The 21817-nt window shown below is 39.6% G+C and overlaps 1 protein-coding gene across 1 annotated transcript in view; it reads left to right on the top strand.

Annotated features, from left to right (window-relative positions):
- Positions 1-21817, top strand: part of NUDT3 (nudix hydrolase 3) — a 167674-nt gene that overhangs the window by 134090 nt on the left and 11767 nt on the right. Inside the window, exons 3-4 of the mRNA XM_037844258.1 lie at positions 13212-13256; positions 13909-13993. Of these exons, the coding sequence (XP_037700186.1) occupies positions 13212-13256; positions 13909-13993 (130 nt within the window). The remainder of the gene's footprint in view (positions 1-13211; positions 13257-13908; positions 13994-21817) is intronic.

Raw genomic sequence — 21817 nt, forward strand, 5'->3', positions numbered from 1 at the left:
TCTGGACAAGTCTTAAATTAAGACTTAATAATTATCGGCTAAGGTGCCATTAACAGCTTCCTTTTAATTCAGTGAATTTACAATGCATAGTGCTTAGCACTTACCTGTGCTTGACACACAGGAAATGAATTTAAGGGCTCTGATTCTACCTAACTTACCTTGAGAGAGTCTTGTGTGGCTCAGCAAAAAGCTATTTCCTAGTTAAATCACAATGAATGTAACTTGGTTCTACTTAGTTAAACTTACTAATTAATAGACATGTACCTGGATTTAAAAGAAAATAAAACTTCCCATATGCTGTTTTCAAACATCATAATACTGAATGACTGAGAATAAAGGAATGGAAAAAAATATATTAGACGAATACTAACCAAAAGAAAACTGGGATAATAATTGCAATATCAGACAAAATAGAAGTTAGGTACAAAGGGGACATTTCATGAATACATGTGTACCCAACAAAGCCTCATAGTCATCTATGTAAAGCAAAAATTGACAGTTACAGGAGAAAATGGACAAATCTACAGGAAAAGTTGACAAATCTGTAGCCATATTGAAGACTTTAAAACACCTCATTTAGAAACTGATAGAAAAAGCAGCAAACAGAAAAATAAAAGAGTTGAATAGCACCATTAGCAGGGTCGATCAAATAGCTGTATCGAGATAACCTCGCACCCAACAGAGAATATGCAATTTTTCAAGCACACATGAAACGATTATAAAAATTAACTATATATTAGGCCATAAAGAAGTTATAAAAAATTCCAGAGCATTAATATTATTGACTATATATTCTGGTAAAATGCAGTAAAATTAGAAATCAACTTTAGAGCTAGCTTGAAAGAGAGAGAAACATATTTTGGAAACAGAAAGATAATGTTCTAAATAATCCATGAGCTAAAGTAGAAATCACAGTAGAAATTAGTAAGCAAATATGGCTGAACAAATATGAAAGTGCTACATTTCATGACTTATAAGATGCAGTTCAGTCAATTCTTTAATCCTCAGATGCTTATATTAGAAAGCAAAATGGACATTAAAGAAACTAAGCAATCTATTCAAGAAACTAGGAAGGATAACAGAGTAAACCCCCTCAAAAAAGGAACAAACAGAAATAGCAGGGGGAAGAGCAGAAATTAGTAGGGAGAAGTAGAAATTATCAACAAACCAAAAAATTATGAGAATGCTATGAAGAGCTATAAACAAAAAAACTTGAAAACTTTTATAAAAGTGTTCTAGAAAAAAAATATCCAATTTACTTAAGAAAAGTTAAAAAACCTATATAGTTCATTAATCCTTAAAAAAATTAAGTGATAATCACTCCCCTCCCTACCCTGGGTATGCTCAGACTGATTTATAGATGAATTCTATTCAAATTTCAAGAAATATATATATTCTTATCTTAAAGAACTATTCCAGAAAAGGATAGCTCCACTTTTTTTAAAAGCCTAATCTTTTTTTTCCAAATGCAATTTTATTGAGATGTATTCAGTTATCCAAAGTATACAATCAGTTGTTCGCAGTATCATCACATAGTTATGCATTCATCACCACAATCAATTCTTTGGACATTTTCATTACTCCAAAAAATAAGAATAAGAATAAAAATAAATGTAAAGAAGAACACCCAAAACATCTCATACTCCTTTTGACCCTCCTATTATTCATTTACTTTTTTGTCCCCATTTTTTCTACTAATTTGTCCATACACTGGATAAAGGGAGTGTGAGCCACAAGGTTTTCACAATCACACCATATAAGCTGTATAGTTACACAGTCGTCTTCAAGAATCAAGGATACTGGATCGTATGCATTCACCAGTTTCAGGTATGTCCTTCTAGTTATTCTAGTACACTAAAAACTAAAAAGAGATATCTATATAATGCATAAGAATAACCTCTGGAATGACCTCTCAACTCCATTTGAAATCTCTCAGGCACTGAAACTTTGTTTTAATTTCTCTTCCCCCTTTTTGGTCAAGAAGGCTTTCTTAATCCCATAATGCTGGGTCCAAACTCATCCCTGGGAGTCATGTCCCACGTTGCCAGGGAGATTGACTCCCATGTAGTCATGTCACACATAGGGGAGAGGGCAGTGTCCATGTAGGGAGGAAGGCAGTGAGTTTACCTGGCAAGTGGGCTTAGAGAGAGACAGACCACACCTGAGCAACAGAAGAGGTTCTCTGGGGGTGGCTCTCAGGCACAATCATAAGAAGGCTTTGCCTCTCTTTTGCAGTAACAAGCTTAATAAGGTCAAGCCCCAAGATCGAGGACTTGGCGTACTACAATGGTAGTCCCCAGTGTTTGCTAGAATATCAGGAATTCCCCAGGTGGGGAAGTTTAATATTTCCACATTTTTCCCCCAGTATCTCAAGGGGGCTTTGCAAATACTTTTTGTTCTCTGCCCAGATTACTCTGGGATGTATCGGGGTTTACACTAACCCGTACAAACCAGCCAGATCTCACCCCCTGTTCAAGGTTCCATGTAATTATGGTGTTTGAATAAACTGACCATACAAGTTCAATTGTATAGTGTGCTACAAAAAATATAGATTTTGCATCAAGTAAACGTCTCTTCCTTTGGTCTCACCTAGAAATTAAGGTTTTAAAACATGGTCAGTATCATCCTTTACCCTTTAGTCTGTTTTACCTTAGTTCTAATCAAGTCCATTTTGCTCATATCTCTAATTGAAGTTTCATCTCTTTTTCAGCTTTCTTTTAACATTTGCTGTATGGGATAATGCTGACATTCATAGCTGCTGAACTCTGGCTCTGGGTCTCAGATGTCACACAGATACCTGAAGTTACAGGGACCGACCAGGTTATACACAAACAGCTCAGCATCTCAGAATTTAGGGATAGCCACTACAACTCATGAATAGATGTTACTGCTGTAAGAGTACAATCTAGGAACCTTTACTCTGAGCCTTCCTTTGATAACCAGTGCTCTCAGATTCAATTCTCACAGTTTGTACATTATAGTTAGTCCCTATTAGTGAGGCATTGTAATGTTTGTCTTTTTGATCCTTGCTTATTTAACTCAACATACTGTCCTCAAGATCCATTCACCTAGGTGTATACCTCACAACTTCATTTCTTCTTGCCACCACTCAGTATTCCATTTTATGTACATACCACAGTTCATCATTCTGTTTATCAGTTTACCCTTAGGCCCCGTCCATCCATTGTCAGTTGTGAATATGGCTGCTGTAAACACCAGTGTGCAGTGTCCACTCATGTCCCTGCTCTCAGTTCTTCCAAGAATATACTTAATAACGGGGTTGCAGGACCATATGGCAACCCCATAGTTAGCTTCTTGTGGCACCACCACACTGCCCTCCAGATGGGCTGTGCCATTCTACTTCCCCACCAACAGGGAATAGGTACATCCCTTGTTCCACATCTTCTCCAACACCTGTATCCCTTTGCCTATTTTTTTTTAACAGTTTTATTCACTCACCATACAGTCTACCCTAAGTAAACAATCAGTGATTCCCAGTATAATCACATAATGTTGCCGTTAACTATGTAGACTCTAGTTCGCATTGATTGTATTTTTCCCCTATACCATCCCATTTTCAACACCTTGCAATGTTGACATTCATTTGTTCTCCCTCATTTAAAAACATTCTTATATTTGTACATTTAATCATCATCACTGACCACTCTAGGTTTTGCTAAGTTATACAATCCAAGTCTTTATTTTCTGTCTTTCCTTCCAGTGTCATATATGCCCTTAGACTTCCTCTTTCAATTGCACTCACACTCATCTTTGTTCAGAGTACTTAAAATATTGTGTTGCCATCACACACTATTATGCTATCCATTCCATTTCTGGATCTATACAATCAATACTGTTGAACCATCTGTACTCACTTCAGCATCAAATGCCCTATCTCTGACCTGTTTCTATCTCCTGATAACCTGTGTTCTCAACTCTCAAATTTCACTATCAATGTTAGTCCATATTAGTGAGACCATACGATATCCATCCTTTTGTTTCTCGATAATTTCACTCAACATAGTGTCTACTGTCTACCATTATTTCTTTTGAATTTTATATGTCTTCTCTTATTTTATTTTTATTTTTTCCTCTCTTTTACCCTTAGTGTTCATTTCTGTACTCTTCTCCAAACCTCTCTCTCCTGTCTTTTCCTATTCACCTGTAGTGCTCCCTTTAGTATTTCTTGTAGAGCAGGTATCTTGTTCACAAACTCTCTCAGTGTCTGTTTGTCCGAAAAGATTTTAAACTCCCCCTAATTTTTGAAGGACAGTTTTACCAGATATAGAATTTTTGGTTGACAGTTTTTCTCTTTCAGTATCCTAAATATATCATACCATTGCCTTCTCACCTCCATGGTTTCTACTGAGAAATCTGCATATAGTCTTATTGAGCTTCCTTTGTGTATGATGGATTGCTTTTCTCTTGCCACTTTCAGAATTCTTTGTCTTTGACATTTGATATTCTGATTAAGTCTCTTGGAGATGTTCTACTCGGATCTATTCTGTTTGGGGTACGCTGCGCTTCTTGGATCTGTAATTTTATGTCTTTCATAACAAATGGAAAATTTTCATTGATTATTTCCTCTGTTATTGTTTCTGCCCCTTTTCCCTTCTCTTCTCTTTCTGGGACACCCATGACACGTATATTTGTGAGCTTCATGTTGTCATTCAGTTCCCTGAGCCCCTGCTCATATTTTTCCATTCTTTTCCCAATCTGTTCTTTTATGTGTAGGATGTCAGATGTCCTGTCCTCCAGTTAATGAATCCTTTCTTCTGCCTCTTCAAATTTGTTGTATGTCTCCATTGTGCTTTTCATCTCTTCTTTTGTCCCTTTCAATTCCCATAAGTTCTGCCAATTGTTTTTTCAAACTTTCGAGTTCTTCCTTATGTTTGTGCGATGTCTTCTTTATATCCTTCATCTCTTTTGCCATATCTTCCCACAACTTGTTGATTTGATTTTTGAATTGATTTAGGAGGTTTCTTTGATTAATAATCAGCTGTTTCAATCCTGTATCTCAGTTGAAGTGCAGGTTTGTTCCTTTGACTGGGCCATATCTTTGCTCTTCCTAGTGTGCTGTGTAATTTTCTGTTGTCTAGGCATTTGGTTTCCTTGATTACCCCAGTCAGATTTTCCCAGACCAGATGGGCCCAAGTCTCAGGAGGAGGGTATAATCAGTATCAGGTTTGCCTGATGGTGAGACTCAGAAGGTTGTCAGACTTTCCTGTGGGGCCTCTAGACTCTCTGCTTTTCCTATCCTGCCCAGCAGATGGCACTTGTCAGCACCCACAGCTCCCCACCAGTGTAAAGAGGTGTGGTGTATTTAATTCTCAGTGGACCCTGTCCTGACCAGGGACTGGGAGTGCCAGAAACCAAGCTTTAAGCTGTTTCTGTTTTTGTTTGTTTGTTTGTTTTTTGTTTTGTTTTTTTCCCTTTCCCCAAGGCCATGGGGTCTGAGTTCTCTGAGGGAGGACTGCCCACTTGAGCTGGGCCCCACCCACCCCCTTTTCTTTGGGAAGATAAGCCCTTTAGGGAATTATCTTTTATACTTGAGTTTTTCCTTTGATTCTCTATATTAACTCCACTCTTGCCTGGGTCAGTGCTGACAATTGAAAATGCCTGAGGCTTTCTCTAATAAGCTACTTAGAATGAGAGGGAAAAAAATGGACAAAAAGCAAAAAGTCCCCTTTTCAGAGCCAGTCCCCAGCCCTCCAGTTCACCAGGCAAGAACCACAATTGTTACCCTGTTCTCTGTACCTCTTTTTTTGAGACACATTCCTTTTCCAGTATTTTGAGCTCAGCAGACTCCAAAAGCCTCTATTTTGATTTATGTATTTTCTTTCTGTTAGCCTCACCTCTTTTCTGCCAGGATAAACCTCTAGGTTCCTTTCCTGCTTGTTCTGGGTTTATCTGTGCTCATAGCATGTATTCAGGTATTCCAAATTTGTTAATTAAAACCACAGTTGGAGGCTGGTTGAGCTACATTCCCTTGTCCCAGCAGAGACTGCTTCTTTTTTCCACAGTGAAGTTTTCCAACTCAGCCTGCTGTGCCAGTGGAGGAGGGGCGCCAGCTCCACAGTTTGCTGAGCTTTACTTACAGATCTATGCTGTGATCTCAGCCATCCCACTCACATTCCTGACTGGTATACGATGTTGTCTGGTCATGGATGTCCCCCCATCAGTTGTTCCAGACTATTTTCTAGTTGTTCCTGGCTATATACTGGTTGCTCTAGGGCAATAAGTAAATGCCATATCTTCCTATGCCTCCATCTTGCCCCCTCCTCTCTAAGCCTAATATAACCTTGATCAGAGATCAGCATACTTTCCATAAAGGGTCAAATAGTAAATATTTTAGGCTCTGCAAGCCATGTGGTCTCTGTTACAATAAAACTTTATTTACAAAAAGTGTTGGCGGGATGAATTTGGCTCATGATCCATAGTTAGCTGACCTCTGATCTTGATAATTAAAACTAGAAAAGAGCTACACATTCTCACTTATTAACATGTATACAAGATTCCTAGGTAAAATAAGAAGAGTACCCAGTGCTTTATCAGACCATCATATAACAGGATTATCCCAAGAATACAAGGATAGTTCAATCTTAGACAAGGTATTTATGTAATTTACTTCATTAAGAGATGAAAAGAAAAAAAAATGACATCTCAGTTGGTGAAGAAAAATTATTTATTAAATTCATCACCCATTCATCATAAAAACTGAAAGCTTTCTTAACATGATAGGGTGTCTAATACAACCTACCACAAAAATCCTACTTTTTAAATTTTCAAAACATTCCCATTATAGAGAGGAATAAGGCAATGATGCTATCATGCTGCTATTTAATGTTAAACTTGGGTATATAAGTTACCACACACACACACACTCACACACACACAAACAACAAAAAATACCATAGAACTGTAAAATAAAGGGAGTGAATGTAAACAGTGAGCTAAAGTTAATACCATAATTATAATATTGTTTCATCAATTGTAACAAAAATACCACACTAATTAAAAAAAAAAAAGTTAATAGTAGGGGGAACTGTGAGTGTGCGAGAAGAGTATTGGGAACTCTGTGATTCCTGCATGATTTTTCTGTAAGCCTACAACTGCTCTGAAAATAAAAAATAAAAAGTAAATAAAACACTAAGGGGCTCAAAATAGTAAGTAACTATTTTTGCTCACAAACCCATGGGTCAACTAGGTGGTTCGTATGCTGTCAGCTGCAGCCAGCTGGGGATGAGTAGCCAGCTCTGCTGATCTTGGCCAGCCCTCTCATGGTTTGGAGGTGAGTTGGCCATGGGCAGCTTTGGGATAGCCTCTGCTGGGACAGCTGTGGTCTTTCATCCTCTAGGAGGCTGGCTCAGGCTTAGTCACGTGGCAGTAGCAGGGTGCCCGGAGAGAGTGTGGAAGCTGCATGGCCCTTGAGGCCTTGCTTGAAACTGGTACACCATCCTTCTGCATTCTTTTGGCCAAAGCAAATCAAAGGCCAACCTAGATACAGAGAAAAAGATTCTACCTCTTGGTAGGAAGTGTGGCAAAATCACATTTTAAAGGCATGTATAGAGAGGTAGGGAATTGCAGCCATTTCTGCAGATGATCTACTGCAGGGAACAACTTGATAACATCAGAGAAAATTAGAGGTACTTATACTTTGTGACTCAGAAATTTGACTTTTAATACAGATCTTAAGAGAAAGTCTTACACAGGGTAACAAGTAGATCTACAAGAAGGTTTTTTTGCAGTGCTTTTTAAAATAGCAGGACTAAGTGTCTACCAATAAGGGAATAATAAATTGCGGTATATTCCTAAAATAGATTACTGTTCTTACTGCTCAACAATTAAAATGAGTTAACTAGAACTACATGTATCAATATAGCTAAAACTCTGAAATATAATATTGAGGGGAAAAAAAGTTGCAAAACATTTACATTATAGTATTGTCCATTGTCTTGTTTGTTTTTGTTTGTTTGTTTTGTTTTTAATTCAGTAGAGGAAATGCAGAAAACACTGTATACTGTTAATAGTGGATACATACCTAAGTTGTAAAAGTATGAAAACATGCAAGACAAAGCTAAACACAAAATTCATGTTGCCTTTAGCAGGGGTTGGGGTATATAGGGGGGCTTCAGTTGTACAGTAATGTTTTATTTCTTTTAAAAAAATTAGACACAAAATAACATTAATAACAAAACTGGCTAATGGGGGTGCGGATGTTGATTTTATTTACTTTTTTGATGTTTGAAATGCTTAATTTAAAAAAACAAACAAAAAACTCTGATAGGATTACACAGAACCTACCCTGGCTTCCTATCTACTTCCATCTGCCTACACTGATTCTTTTCTTCTGTCATTGCTAAGTTTGATGGGTGCCAGAAAGTTCTACACCTTGAAGACCATATATTTTTGTTTTGTGGGCTTCCTCATACAGGCCACTTGCATTAGAATTGCTCCCCTGAGCTCTTTTTGGGACTGGGCTTATTACTTGTAATAGAAGAAGCTTTTATCCTACAGCTCTCTTAAGTGACAAGGAATTTTTGTTGTGGGACACTTGGTCTTTCTGAGAGAACTACCTTTTAAACAAGGGGAAAGAAGCAGGAGGAGGCTTTCAGCTGCAAATAACATAATACCTAAAAGTGGTTTCAATAGCATCAGTTATTTTTCTCACATAAGAAGCCTAGAAGGTTGGCAGTTACCAAGTTGTTTCAGCAGCTCAGCAGCATCAGGGCTTTGGGTTAGTTTCTTGTTGATTCTCTTGGCCTTCCCCTTGTGGTCACAAGATGACTGTAGTGACTCCAAGTTTCAGGTTCCCGCCTGACAAGCAAAAAGGAGTAGGATTTCTTCTTGTACAGTTCTTTTTATCATGGCTTAAAATCTAACCCAGAATCTTCTGGGAGACATCCTCTCAGGGGCCAATGGCCAGAACTGGGTCACATGCAACAGCCCTGAACCAGAAGGGAGCAGAATTCCCATGACTGACTTAGGCATGCCTTTTCCAAGCTTGCCATGACCCTCATCTCAAAAGAATCAGGGTTTTCCTGGTAACAAAGGAGGAAGAGGGAATGACCATGGGGTAGGCAACCAAAGGTGTCTCCCAATATGTCTGCTTGAGGGTAAAAACTCTGTTTCAGAATGTTGCTGTACCCCTAGAATTGGTATTGTATACTTTGAAGTTCAAGGAAGCATTCACCTCCATTTGGATGAATAATGAAGGGCAATGTATATTTTATTTGGAATTCTCACTATTGGCCAAGATTGGCTTTTTTTTTTTTTTCCTTGCAATTGTATTGATATAGTCACACACCATACAGTTATCCAAAGTATACAATCAATTGTTCAAAGTATCATCATATAGTTGTGCATTCATCACCACAATTTTTGAACATTTTCAATAATCAAAATGATAATAATAAAAATAAGAAGAAAAATGAAAGTAAAAAGGAACACCCAAAACAACCCATCTCCCCTATTATTCATTTACTTTTTTGTCCCCATATTTCATCTGCCTGTACACTGGACAAAGGGAGTGTGAGCTACAAGGTTTTCTACAATCACATGGTCACACTGTCTAAGCTATACAGTTATATACTTGTCTTCGAGAATCGAGGCTACCGGGTTGCAGTTCAACAGTTTCAGGTATTTCCTTCTAGCCTTTCCCACACACCAAAAACCAAAAAGCGTTATATATTTAACCAGAATGACCTCTTTACTCCATTTAAAATCTCTCAGCCACTGAAATTTTACTTTGTTTCATTTTTCTTCCCCCTTTTTGTCAAGAAGGCTTTCTCAATCCCAGGATGCTGGGTCAAGTCTCATCCTTGGGCGCATGTCCCATGTTGCCAGGGAGATCCACACCCCTAGGAGTCAGATTCCACATAGGGGGAGGGCAGCGAGTCCACCTGCCACTTTGGCTTAGAGGCCACATCTGAGCAACAGAAGAGGTGCTCTGGGGGTAACTCTTAGGCACCATTATAAGTAGGCTTAACCTCTCCTTTGCAGTGACAGGCTTCATAAGGGCAAGCCCCAAGATTGAGGACTTGGCCTACTAAACTGGTAATCTCCAGTGCTTATAAGAATATAAGAAATTCCCCAGGTGGGTAAATTTAATATTTCCAGATTTTTCCCTAGTCCCTCAAGAGGGCTTTTCAAATACTTTTTTATCCCCTGTCCAAATTACTCTGCGATGTACCGGGACCTCGCATCAACCTGTACAAACAAACCAGATCTCACTCCCTATTCAAGGTTCCATGTAATTATGGTGTTTGAATAAACTGACCATACAAGTTAAATTATATAGTGTGCTACAGAAAATAAAGACTTTCCACCAAACAAACATCTCTACCTTTGGTCTCACAGAAGTTGAAGTTTTAAAACACAGTGAATATCATCCTCTATCCTTCAGTCTGATATACCTTAGTCCCAACCAAAGCCATTTTGTTGACAAGATTGGCTTTTAAATAAGGACTCCTTCTCTGGATTTGGGGCTTTTGACATATAGCTTGGATTTTTAACTGTTTTCATACAATTTTGAGAAAAACAAACCCGTACCAGCACCCTCAGTGGACCAAACTTAACATATACCCTGAATCAAATAGAGTCTGAGTCAAGTATCTGTCAGATGTGACCCTGACACCTACCCTGACCCGCATGCAGCAATCATGTGAGAGATAAAAATAACTGACTCTCAGATTGCTTGTGGCAGCATTTAGGAGAGGGTTAGGAGATGAAGGTTGGAATCTGGGTTGGACAGACTGTGAAAAAGTAAAATGGTAAAAGTGAACTCTGTCTTAGAGGATCTTTACTTGAGAGGAATCTTTCTCTATCAGCACTGTGACTTTTAAGAACTGAAATGTTTATCTCCTTTTCTAAACTTTTGGTTTCTTTAAGAAAAAAAAAATAGTTGGACAGTAACTGCTAAAGAGAAGAATGCTCCCTCTGCACTTTACAGAAGAGAAAGGTGAATGGTGGCCTCTATAAATCTTTTCTAACCTTCCTGCACCCACCCCCATCCCCACCCCCCGCCTATGACCTGCTTTACTCTGAGGCCCTGTCAGTGGAGGCTTGTGGTAGGAGCACATGTGACCTGTCTCAGGAGATTATCTGAGTGTGTTCAGGCTGCCTGGGATCAGAGTGCAGAATTGGCTTTCTAGCCCAGGCTGGCCTACCAGTTTGCCCCACTTATTTCATTGGCTAATTCATGAAGTACAGTCTAGCTAGTCTGAGCTGACTGTGGAGGGCAATTATTTCTAAAAATGTAGAGAAGCAATTTAAATAAGAAAAGGTAGACATTTTCCATTCAAGTAAGCTGAAAGCCACATTGGAAAAAGAATGAATATAAAATAGTGGAAAATGCAGGCATATTGGCAAGAGAAAGGAAAAAAAGTGTTTGCCAGATTATTAGTAAGATTAATCTCAAAATATAGCTCACCCAGGAGTCCAGGCCTTTAAATCTTGTATTGTTTTTACTGTTAAATATATCTTATGAACTTTTAGAGTACTTATTTTAAATTTTTGTTCAATCTTTACAAACTTATTAAGCACCTACTATGTTTAGAAAATATTTTTGCTTTAATTTTTAATGTATTAAATACTTAATATGACAGCAGTAACAGAAAACAAATTATAGCATTATCCAGTCACTTCTGAGTTGGATGGCACAGGGCTTTCATCTTTCCCTCATCTCTTCTCCAAATACCCAGCAAGGACAGATACACTATAAAAAGCAAAAGCCAAAGAGACATAGCTAGACTTAGAAAGAAGGTGAATACTGAAATGGATCAGAAACAGCAGAATCACAGAATGACAAAAAGACATTGCAATCCGCATAGCCTCAGGTCCAGAGGCAGCAGTGGTAGCTGGCAGTTAGACCCCTTTGAGTAAGGGGGATCCAAGTGTCCCTCCCTCCTGAGATTTGGGGGAGGGGGAGCATATGAAAGATTACAAGGAGCTGAGGCTTTTACAAAGACATGGGCTTAGGTAGGGAGAAAGACCCAGATGCAGTACACAACGAAGGATGGAGTCTAGCCACCTTCTGATTTTATGGCTCTGTTTGCAAGATCTGCAGTATCCCCAATGGCACCTTAGAGCAGGAACCCCAAACTAACATTTTAAGACCTAGCTCTGGAGAGCCTGGTGATAACAGCCTCAAAAGTAAGCCCTTCACCAACTAGAACATGAATTCACATAAGATGAAATGACTTATAGAACAGCCTGACAAAGAACTAAAATAAATATGTTCAGAATGTCAGAAAGTAAATGAAAACATAACTTCCATTTACAAAGAATAACAAATTATGGAAACAAGAGTGGACATAATGGAAATAGGTAGATATGAAAAGAACAATTGAAACGAAAACTGGAGTAATCAAATAAAAAAATAGGCTAAGAGATGGGATAATTCTGGCCTGCATTCAATTGAAATAGACTGAAAATTTCATGTAGAATGCATCAGAGACAGATCTGAAAAATATGAAAGGGCAGATGGGAGATGCAATATATACTCTGAAGGCCTAAACACTGCCTGAAGTCGCCCCTCCCTGTTGCTCTCTGTCAGTCCCATCACTATGCATTTCCGTCCTATCACTTTTAGAATTATCATGTTTGTGTATTTGTTAATTTATGCTTTACTGAGTTTCTGCAGAGTCCCGAGCTCTGTTCCCAGCCAAGAACAAGTCAAACAAGAGTTCTGCTTCCTGGATCTTGTATCTAGCCTGTTCAGTTCTCTACTTCCAGCACCTACACTGTAATCTGGCACAAATTGAGCCTTTGAAACGTATTTGTTGAATGAATGAATAAGTGAATGAAGTAATTAATACTTAAAAATGTCTTTGGTATGGCTTCATGGCCTTGATTATCTTGCTGTGTTTGGCCAGCTTTGCACTGGGGAGAGAGACCAGGAGAAAATAAGAGGAATTCTCCTTCTCCAGAATGTACCCTGCTGTTATCAGTCTGTGACACACAGCGAAACACTGGTATAACCTCCATAGACCTGAAGTCTGCCCACGCTGTGTCCTTTTGTATGTTTTTTGTTTGTTTGTTTTGTTTTAAAATGCAAATTTTATTGAGATACACTCACGCAACGTATAATCCTCCAAAGCGTACTCCTTTTGTTTTTTATTTCTATTTTACAAGCTACTCAAGACGTTGCAGAATGAGACCAGCAATATAAACAATGTGAATGTGTTGATTTTTTTCCCCCCACTTTTCAGGCTGGAGTAAAAGGGACATTAGGAAGATTAGTTGGAATTTTTGAGGTAAGTCTGTTTAAATGGTTGGTATAGATGATACCCTGTTAATAACCACATCATTTTAATCTACGAAAGATGCTACCTCTGTTTCGAGTTTTTAAAACAAGCAGCACAACAGAATAGCATGCTTTCTTTTGAATCCTTTAGACTCTTCTTCCAAACAACTAGAATTACTTTTAATTTTGTTCCTCCCATCCCTACCTCTCTCAAGGTGAGAAGAAGGATAGATAAGTGTAGGAAAGACAGAGAAAAATAGAAAGTAAGTAGCTATAGCAAAGGAGGGAGCACCAAGGATATAGGCACTGGTGCCGAGTTTGGAGGAAGATGGAAGTGAGAAATCAAGGGAATAAAGATGATCAGAGTAGTAGCCCTCTTTGGGGCCCCTACCCTATCCATCTTTCTGATGTTCTGTCTAGTTGAATTAAATTCCTGTGAATTGGCACTTAAGGAAGGAATAAGGGAAAAAGAATGTAAAGCCTTGGCTTTAGAAGCCCCAGCATACCCTCAAATTCAAGTGTGGTGTGTTTTAAATAGGCCCTCTGGCACTTTTCCATTTATGATTGTCTAAGTCCTCTGGTATATGCATGAATGTGTCTCATTTAAGTAATCTTAGCTCTCTAAGGAAAACTCTTCCACTGTCCTTGTCTTTGCCCTTCAGAACCAGGAAAGGAAGCACAGAACATACGTGTATGTGCTCATTGTCACAGAAGTGCTGGAAGACTGGGAAGACTCAGTTAACATTGGTAAGTCATCACTAGACAACCTCCAAAGAGATCCCCACATTGGTCCTTGCCATACCACAGGCCATTATCCAGAAGCAAAAACAAGAATATAAGGAAAAGAAGTAACAGAGGGGTATGTTTAATAAAACAAGCATGTGATTTTGAACTTGAGAAAACTACTATTGTTAAAATGTTAAAAGGAAAGTGAACTTAGGTACATGGGGGTTCATCATACTATGTGGCTACTTTTGTAGACAGATTTTCCATTAACAAGCTTTAAAATAATAATAACAATAATAATAACAATGTAAGCCAAAACTATTTCTCTATCTGCTTTCTCATCTGTCTTAGGAACAACAATAACAACAAAATTCCTGTAAAAGTGTCAACAACAACAAAAAAAGGGTCCATAAAAATAATAACCCAGGAGGGTTATAGCCCTCCTTCCTTCCTTCCTTCCCTCCTTCCCTCTTTCCTTCCCTCCCTCCCTCCCTCCAGCAGACAGTGATCCGGGGCCTCCACAGGGCCAATGGCTATGGGGACCTGAGGTGAGAGCAGGAGCTCAAGCTGCTCATCTGTGCTGTTGGAGGGAGCTGTGTGGGTTTGGTGGCATGAGCCCCTCGCTTCGTAAAGGTTTAGTGGATGCAGAACAGTGGGAGGTAGTTGTCAGTTTTGTTCATATTACCTTTCAGGTACACCCAGCTCTCTCCTCAGGAGCCATTTTCTTTGAATTCTTAGCTCACTATTTATTGTTTGTATGCCTTCTGAACTGAAATCTGAGGTAGTTTAATGGTTGACTCATGGTTTAATCTTCATCTCTGAAGGAAAGTATATTCTTAGAAAAAGGTAATATTTATGTAATTTCTGCTATAAATTGGAAAACGGGTAAGACTTACTTCCCCAAACATCTCCCTTTATTGTTGATGAGTGCGTTGCCACCATGCCTCCCTCCTACTATTCATCTGGGCCACTGTTAATAGCTTTGTTTCCGGTAATAACACAATATGCTTAAGTAAATAAATTCATTGGGGATTTATTGAAAACAGACTCCTTGACAACCACTATAGGGCCTGAAAAGGAAACAGATGAGTGTGACATGGCCTCTGTCTTCAGAGCACTGTCTGATGGTACTCACACACTTGGGATTATTAATTTTTTTAACTTTATGTTTTGAAATATTTTCAAACTTACAGGATAGTTACAAAAATAATTTAAACTATACCCATATCCAACAATTTTAACATTTTGCCACATTTGCCTTATCATTCTATCCATCAGTCCATTTCTGAACACTTGCGTGTAGGTTGTATACATCATGCTCCCTGAACACTTAATGCTGCCATATGCATTTCCTAAGAACAAATCTTAACTGCAATTATCAAGTTCAAGCAGTTTAACATTGATATAAAATATGGTCTGTATTCCATTTTTTATATGTCTCAATAATGTCCTTCGAGCCTCCTCCCTTGTTAGACTCCATCCAGAATTATATTGCCTTTAATTGTCATTGTCTCTTTAGTTCTTTTTTCTTTTCTTGTGAGAACATATATACAACATGAAATTTTTCATCTCAGTCACTCCCTAGCATGCCATTCATTGGGATTAATCACATTTACTATGTTGCAGTACCCTCACTACCTTCCATGACTAAAAGGTTGCCATTTCCCCAAACAGAAATGCTATACTCATGATACATTAACTTCCTGTTCTTCTGCCGCCGCCCCCCCCGCCCCCCACCGGCAACCTGTTCTCTAATTTTGTATCTATAAGCTTGCATATTCTCCAGTATTTTCTTTGTAGCTTCCATGGGGCTTAAATTTAACATCCTAAATCTGTAACTTTCTCCTTTGCTCTGATACCAATTTAGCTTCAGTAGTATATACAAACTATTTTCCTATACCCCTCCAATCCCTCCCACCACCTTTATGCAATTCTTGTCACAAAGTATATGTTTATACATGGAGTCCCAAACCACTGTTTTCTTACTGTATTTTCTGCATTTGCCTTTTAGATCTGTAGGAAGTAAAAAATGGAGTCACAAACCAAAAATACAATAGTACCAGCATCTATATTTACCCATCTCATTAACCTGAGGGGAGATCTTTATTTCTTCATGCAGATTCAGTCTGTTGTTTGTTGTCCTTTCCTTTCAATCTGCAGAACTCCTGCTAGCATCTCTTGTAGGGCCAGTCTAGTGGTGACAAACTCCCTCAACTTTTGTTTATCTGGGAATGTCTTAATCCCTCCCTCATTTTTTAAAGACAGTTTTGCTGAAGATAGAAGTATTGGTTGGCAATTTTTTGTTCTCAGCACTTTAAATATGTCATCCCACTGCCTTTTTCCTTACATAGTATCTATGAGAAATCAGCATTGATCTTTCTGAGGCTCCCTTTTGTATGATACATTGCTTCTCTTTTGTGGCTTTCAGAATTCTCTCTTTAATTTTGGCAATCAGCAGTTTGATTAAAATATGCCATGGAGAGGAAACTAAGATGGCGGCTAGGTGAGACGGCAAAAAAACACCTCCGTGAAAAACACTAGATAAAAACCAGAGGGTGACCCAGAATACCGGTTACAGCGATGCACCAGCTGGACGAGTTCTGCTAGTTCCAAAGGGGCCGTATACTTCGTGAAACTGGGAGTCTGCATTCTGAAATGAGTGAGTGAGCTGGCTGGAAGATCCGCAGCCGCGCAGCGGTCTTGGGAAGCCGGGGTTTGGTGTTTGGAGACCAATGGGCTCTTTTAAAAAAAAAAGGGAAAAACCCAGGAACGGCTGCAGCAGCAATAGTGGGAACCACACAGTAAACCACAGCAAGAGGGGGCTGGGCTGGCCTCTCGGTGTCTGGCCTGGAAAACAGCCTGCTGCAGATACTCTTGGGGCCGGGGGAACGGCGGGGAGAGCCGGAAGCTGAAAGAAACCCCGTGGCTAGCAGCTGGCTCCCTGGAGGGCTGGATAAACTCCTGCCCGGGGCCATGCCCACAGCCCAGAGCCCCGCCAGTTGTCCCGGAGCTGGGAAGGAGGAACTGTGCAAGGAGTGGGTGTGGAGACGCCCCGTTCGGCCATCTCTGCATCAGGCTGAAAGCAAGCCGGCACGGCCCAGCGGCCTGGGGCTTCCCTTGAGGGACGGCGCGCACTGGTGACGTAGCAAGGCATTCCCTCGGCAGAGGTCCTGGAGGATCATGGCTGGGCGGGGGGACCCACTCAGAGAATCCAGGGACACTACACCAAGTCCGGTGGTTTGTGGGACAGTGAGAGAGAGGGTCTGGGGCTGAAATGAAATGAAGGCTTAGACTTTTGTGGCGGCCTTCAGTCTCTGGGAACCTGGGGGATTTGAATATTAAAGCTGTCCTTCCTCCTCGGCCACCCGTACACACGCCCCACATTCAGGGTGGACGGCTCCAGCAACACACCCAAACTGAGTTCTCCAACTGAACCCTACAAGAATCATTTCCCCACACACTGTGGGGACAAGGTGGAGAACTGACTTGAGGGGTATAGGTGACTCACAGACACCATCTGCTGGTTAGTTAAAGTGTACGCCACCAAACTGTGTTTCTGAAAAATTAGATAGGTATTTTTTTTTTTTTACAACTTGGAAGAACCCTATCAAGCAAAGCAAATGCCAAGAGGCCAAAAACAACAGAAAATCTTAATGCATGTAATAAAAACAGACGATATGGAGAATCCAACTCCAAACACACAAATCAAGATATCAGAAGAAACACTGTACCTTGCACAATTAATCAAAGAACTACAATCGAGGAACGAAAACATGGCAAAGGATTTAAAGGACATCAAGAAGACCATGGCCCAGGATATAAGCAACATAAAGAAGACATTGCAAGAGTAAATAAAAAAATAGAAGATCTTATGGAAATAGAAGAAACTGTTGGCCAAATTAAAGACTCTGGATATTTACAATACAAGACTAGAGGAAGCTGAACAACGTTTCAGTGTCCTAGAAGTCCACAGAACAGAAAATGAAAGAACAAAAGAAAGAATGGAGAAAAAAAATCGAAAAAATCGAAATGGATCTCAGGGATATGATAGATAAAATAAAACGTCCAAACTTAAGACTCATTGGTGTCCCAGAAGGGGAAGAGAAGGGTAAAGGTCTAGAAAGAGTATTCAAAGAAATTGTTAGGGAGAACTTCCCCAACCTTCTACACAATATAAATACACAAAGCATAAATGCCCAGCAAACTCCAAATAGAATAAATCCAAATAAACCCACTCTGAGACACATTCTGATCAGACTCTCAAATACTGAAGAGAAGGAGCAAGTTCTGAAAGCAGCAAGAGAAAAGCAGTTCACCACATACAAAGGAAACAACATAAGACTAAGTTGTGACTACTCAGCGGCCACCATGGAGGTGAGAAGGCAGAGTGGCATGACATACTTAAAATTCTGAGAGAGAAAAATTTTCCAATCAAGAATACTTTATCCAGCAAAACTCTCCTTCAAATTTGAGGGAGAGCTTAATATTTTCACAGACAACAAATGCTCAGAGAGTTTGCCAATAAAAAGAGCTTGCCCGACTTCAGATACTAGAGGGAGCTCTACCAACAGAAAAACAAGAAAGGAGAAAGAGATATACGAGAATTTTAACAGACATATATAGTAACCTTACATCCCAAAATCACCAGGACACTCATTTTTTCTCTAGTGAATCACGGATCTTTCTCCAGAAGGGAACATAAGCTGGGACATAAAACAAGCCTAAAAAAAAAAAAAAAAAAATTGAATATACTCAAAGCACATTCTCCAAACCACAATGGAATACAAATAGAAGTCAATAATTTTTGAACTGTAACTCCACTATTTACTTCCTACATGATATAAAATACACAAACTCTAATGACAAATCAGTGGTTTTGAACTCAACGTAAAATATGTAATTTTAGACAACTATATAAGGTGGGGGAATGGAGGAGTAATAGAAACAGAGTTTAATGTGTCCTGTTGAAGTGAAGGTGGTATCAAAGAAATACAAGATTGATATGGATTTAAGAGGCTAATTTTAAGCCCCACAGAAAACACAAAGAATTATCAGAGAATATAACCATAGCATGAAAAGTAGAGTTTGGGTTAAGAGAAATGGGGGAAGCAGCAATGGGGAGTTAAGAAATGAGTGTAGTGTTGCTGTTTGGGGGTGAAGGGAAATTTCTTAGTAATGGATGGTGGGAAAGAGCATTACAACATTCTAAATGTGATTAATCCCACTAATGGAAGACTAGGGAGAGGGTGGAATGAGAAGATTTAGGCTGTATATATGTTTCCACAACTGAAAATAAAAAAGACAGTCTAAATAGATGACAGTTGAATGCCAAGGATGAACTTGGATGGGATTGGAGGATAGAGGACAGATGGCTCAAAGAGACACAGTTGAGACATAAGGAAAAAGAAATATAGAATGTAAGCTTTGTATCATTGTTGAATCTCTTGTACTTCTTAGCTATGCTTAATGGGATTGCATAAAAGAATGTTCTTGTTCATGGGAAGTGTATACGTGAATTATAGTGTATGTTCAAGGATGTGTGCAGCTAGCTCTCATATGTTCAGAAGACAGAGCAGTAGATGATGGATGATAGGGAGGGAGGGAAAGAAATAGCGGTGTGACAGCATGTTAAAGTTGATGGATTGAGCTATCGGGGGAGACGGGTCAGGGTATGATGGAATTCTGTGTATGGGGTTAGTATTGTTTTTGCAACTGTTCCTATAACTTTGAATTTATTTCAAAATAAAAAAAATAATAAAAAATATGCCATGGAGTGGGTCTATTTGGTTTTATTCTATTTGGAATTTGTTGAGCTTCTTGGATATGTATGTTCATGTCTTTTTATGTATGGGAAGTTTTCCGCCATTATTTCTTTGAATATTCTCTCTGCCCCTTTCTCCTTTTTTTCTCCTTCTGGGACTCCCACAATGCATATATTGGTATATTTGATGGTGTCCCTCAGGTACCTCAGGCTTTGTTCACTTTTCTTGATTCTTTCTTCTGCCAATTACAATCTGCTGTTAAACCCCTATAGGGAATTTTTAATTTCTGTTTCTGAAGCCTTCAGCTCTGTTTGGTTCCTTTTCATATTTTCCGTGTCTCTATTGTTACTCTCTTTGTATTCATCTTATTTTCCTGATTTCCTTTAGTTCTTTGTCCATGTTTTCTTTTAGCTCTGTTCTAGTTTGCCAATGCTCCCAGAATGCAAAATACCAGAAAGGGATTGGCTTTTATAAAGGGTTTATTTGGTTACAAAGTTACAGTCTTAAGGCTATGAAGTGTCCATCAACAAAGGATACCTTCACTGGAGGATGGCCAATGGTGTCCAGAAAAATCTGTTAGCTGGGAAAGCACCTGGCTGGCGGTTGCTCCAAAGTTCTGGTTTCAGAATGGCTTTCTCCCAGGACGTTCCTCTCTACACTGCAGTTCCTCAAAACTGTCATTCTTAGTTGCTCTTGGGGTGTTTTGTCCTCTCTCAGCTTCTCCGGAGTAAAAGTCTGCTTTCAACGGCCGTCTTCAGACTGTCTCTCATCTGCAGCTACTCTCTCAGCTTCTGTGCATTCTTCAAAGTGTCCCTCTTGGCTGTAGCTCCTCTTCAAAATGCACTGAGTTCCTTCTGTTTGTCAGCTCATTTATATGGCTCCCGTGATTTAATTTAGACCCACCCTGAATGGGTGGGGTAACACCTCCATGGAAATTAGCCAATCAGAGTCATCACCCACAGTTGGGTGGGGCACATCTCCACGGAAATACTGAAAGAATTACAATCTAATCAACACTGATATGTCTGTCCACACAAGATTACATCAAAGAAAATGGCATTTTGGGGGACATAATGCATTCAAACCGCCACAAGCTCCTTGAGTATATTGAGCCATTTTTTAAAAGTCTTTGTCTGGGATGTCCTAGGTCTTGTCCTCCTCATTTGTAGTTTCTAGTGCTTTAATCTTTTCCTTTGCCTAGACCATTGGTTCCTGTTTCTTTGCATATTTTGTAACCTTTTGGTGATGCCTGGACATTTTGATATTTTAATGTGTTGCACTGGAATTTAGACTCTCTCCGAGATGTCTGTTCCTTAAGCTTATATCCAGTTGTGTTATAATAACAGAGCTTTCCATGAATAGCAGGAACTAACAAAAAAAAAAAGAGAGAGAGAGAAACAGAAAATACTTTTCCCAGTCTCTTTACAGATTGAACTGTGCAAGTGTTCTCCTTCAGGGCTTATCATCCATACATTGAATTTAGAGAATAGCACTAGGCCAAAGCATAGGTGCCTCTCTCATCCTTTCTGTGCTTGGGTCTTTTCTTGGGCATGTGCATGTGGCTCTAGGAATTCACCTGTATACAGGGTTCTGAATGTCCTCTCTTTCCTAGGAAACAGTTGCCTCACGATCTGCAGGTACTGCACCGTATGTCCTACAGCCAGCAATCCCTTGCTGCAGGTGGCACAACCAGCTGCTCTCCTATAGCATTCTGTAGGAGAGCTCGGTGAGCTGCCTTTTACATGCAGGGCAAGTTCTGGGATGTGAGTCCCTCAGGCCACTACCAAAGAGATTGGACCAGACATACATGCTCCCAATATGTGCATGAGGGTTACTCTGCTCCCTATGGAACCAGGACCAGGGATCTGCAGGGATCTGCCCTGGTAGCATGGGCTGGCTCTGTGCCAGTCTGGTAAGGGGTGGGGAAGAGGCCAGCCAGGATGCCATGAGATCCTTCCACTTTTAAGTACTTTTTTCTTGTTTTGGCACCTCACCCTGTTATTGCAGTCCTTTTGAGCTTTGAGAAAGGTGTTGCTGCCAGCTCTTGCTAGTTGTTCAAAGCTTCTGTGTGGGGACAGAGCCC

Source organism: Choloepus didactylus, chromosome 7 (assembly GCF_015220235.1).
Source record: "Choloepus didactylus isolate mChoDid1 chromosome 7, mChoDid1.pri, whole genome shotgun sequence".
NCBI lineage: Eukaryota > Metazoa > Chordata > Mammalia > Pilosa > Megalonychidae > Choloepus > Choloepus didactylus.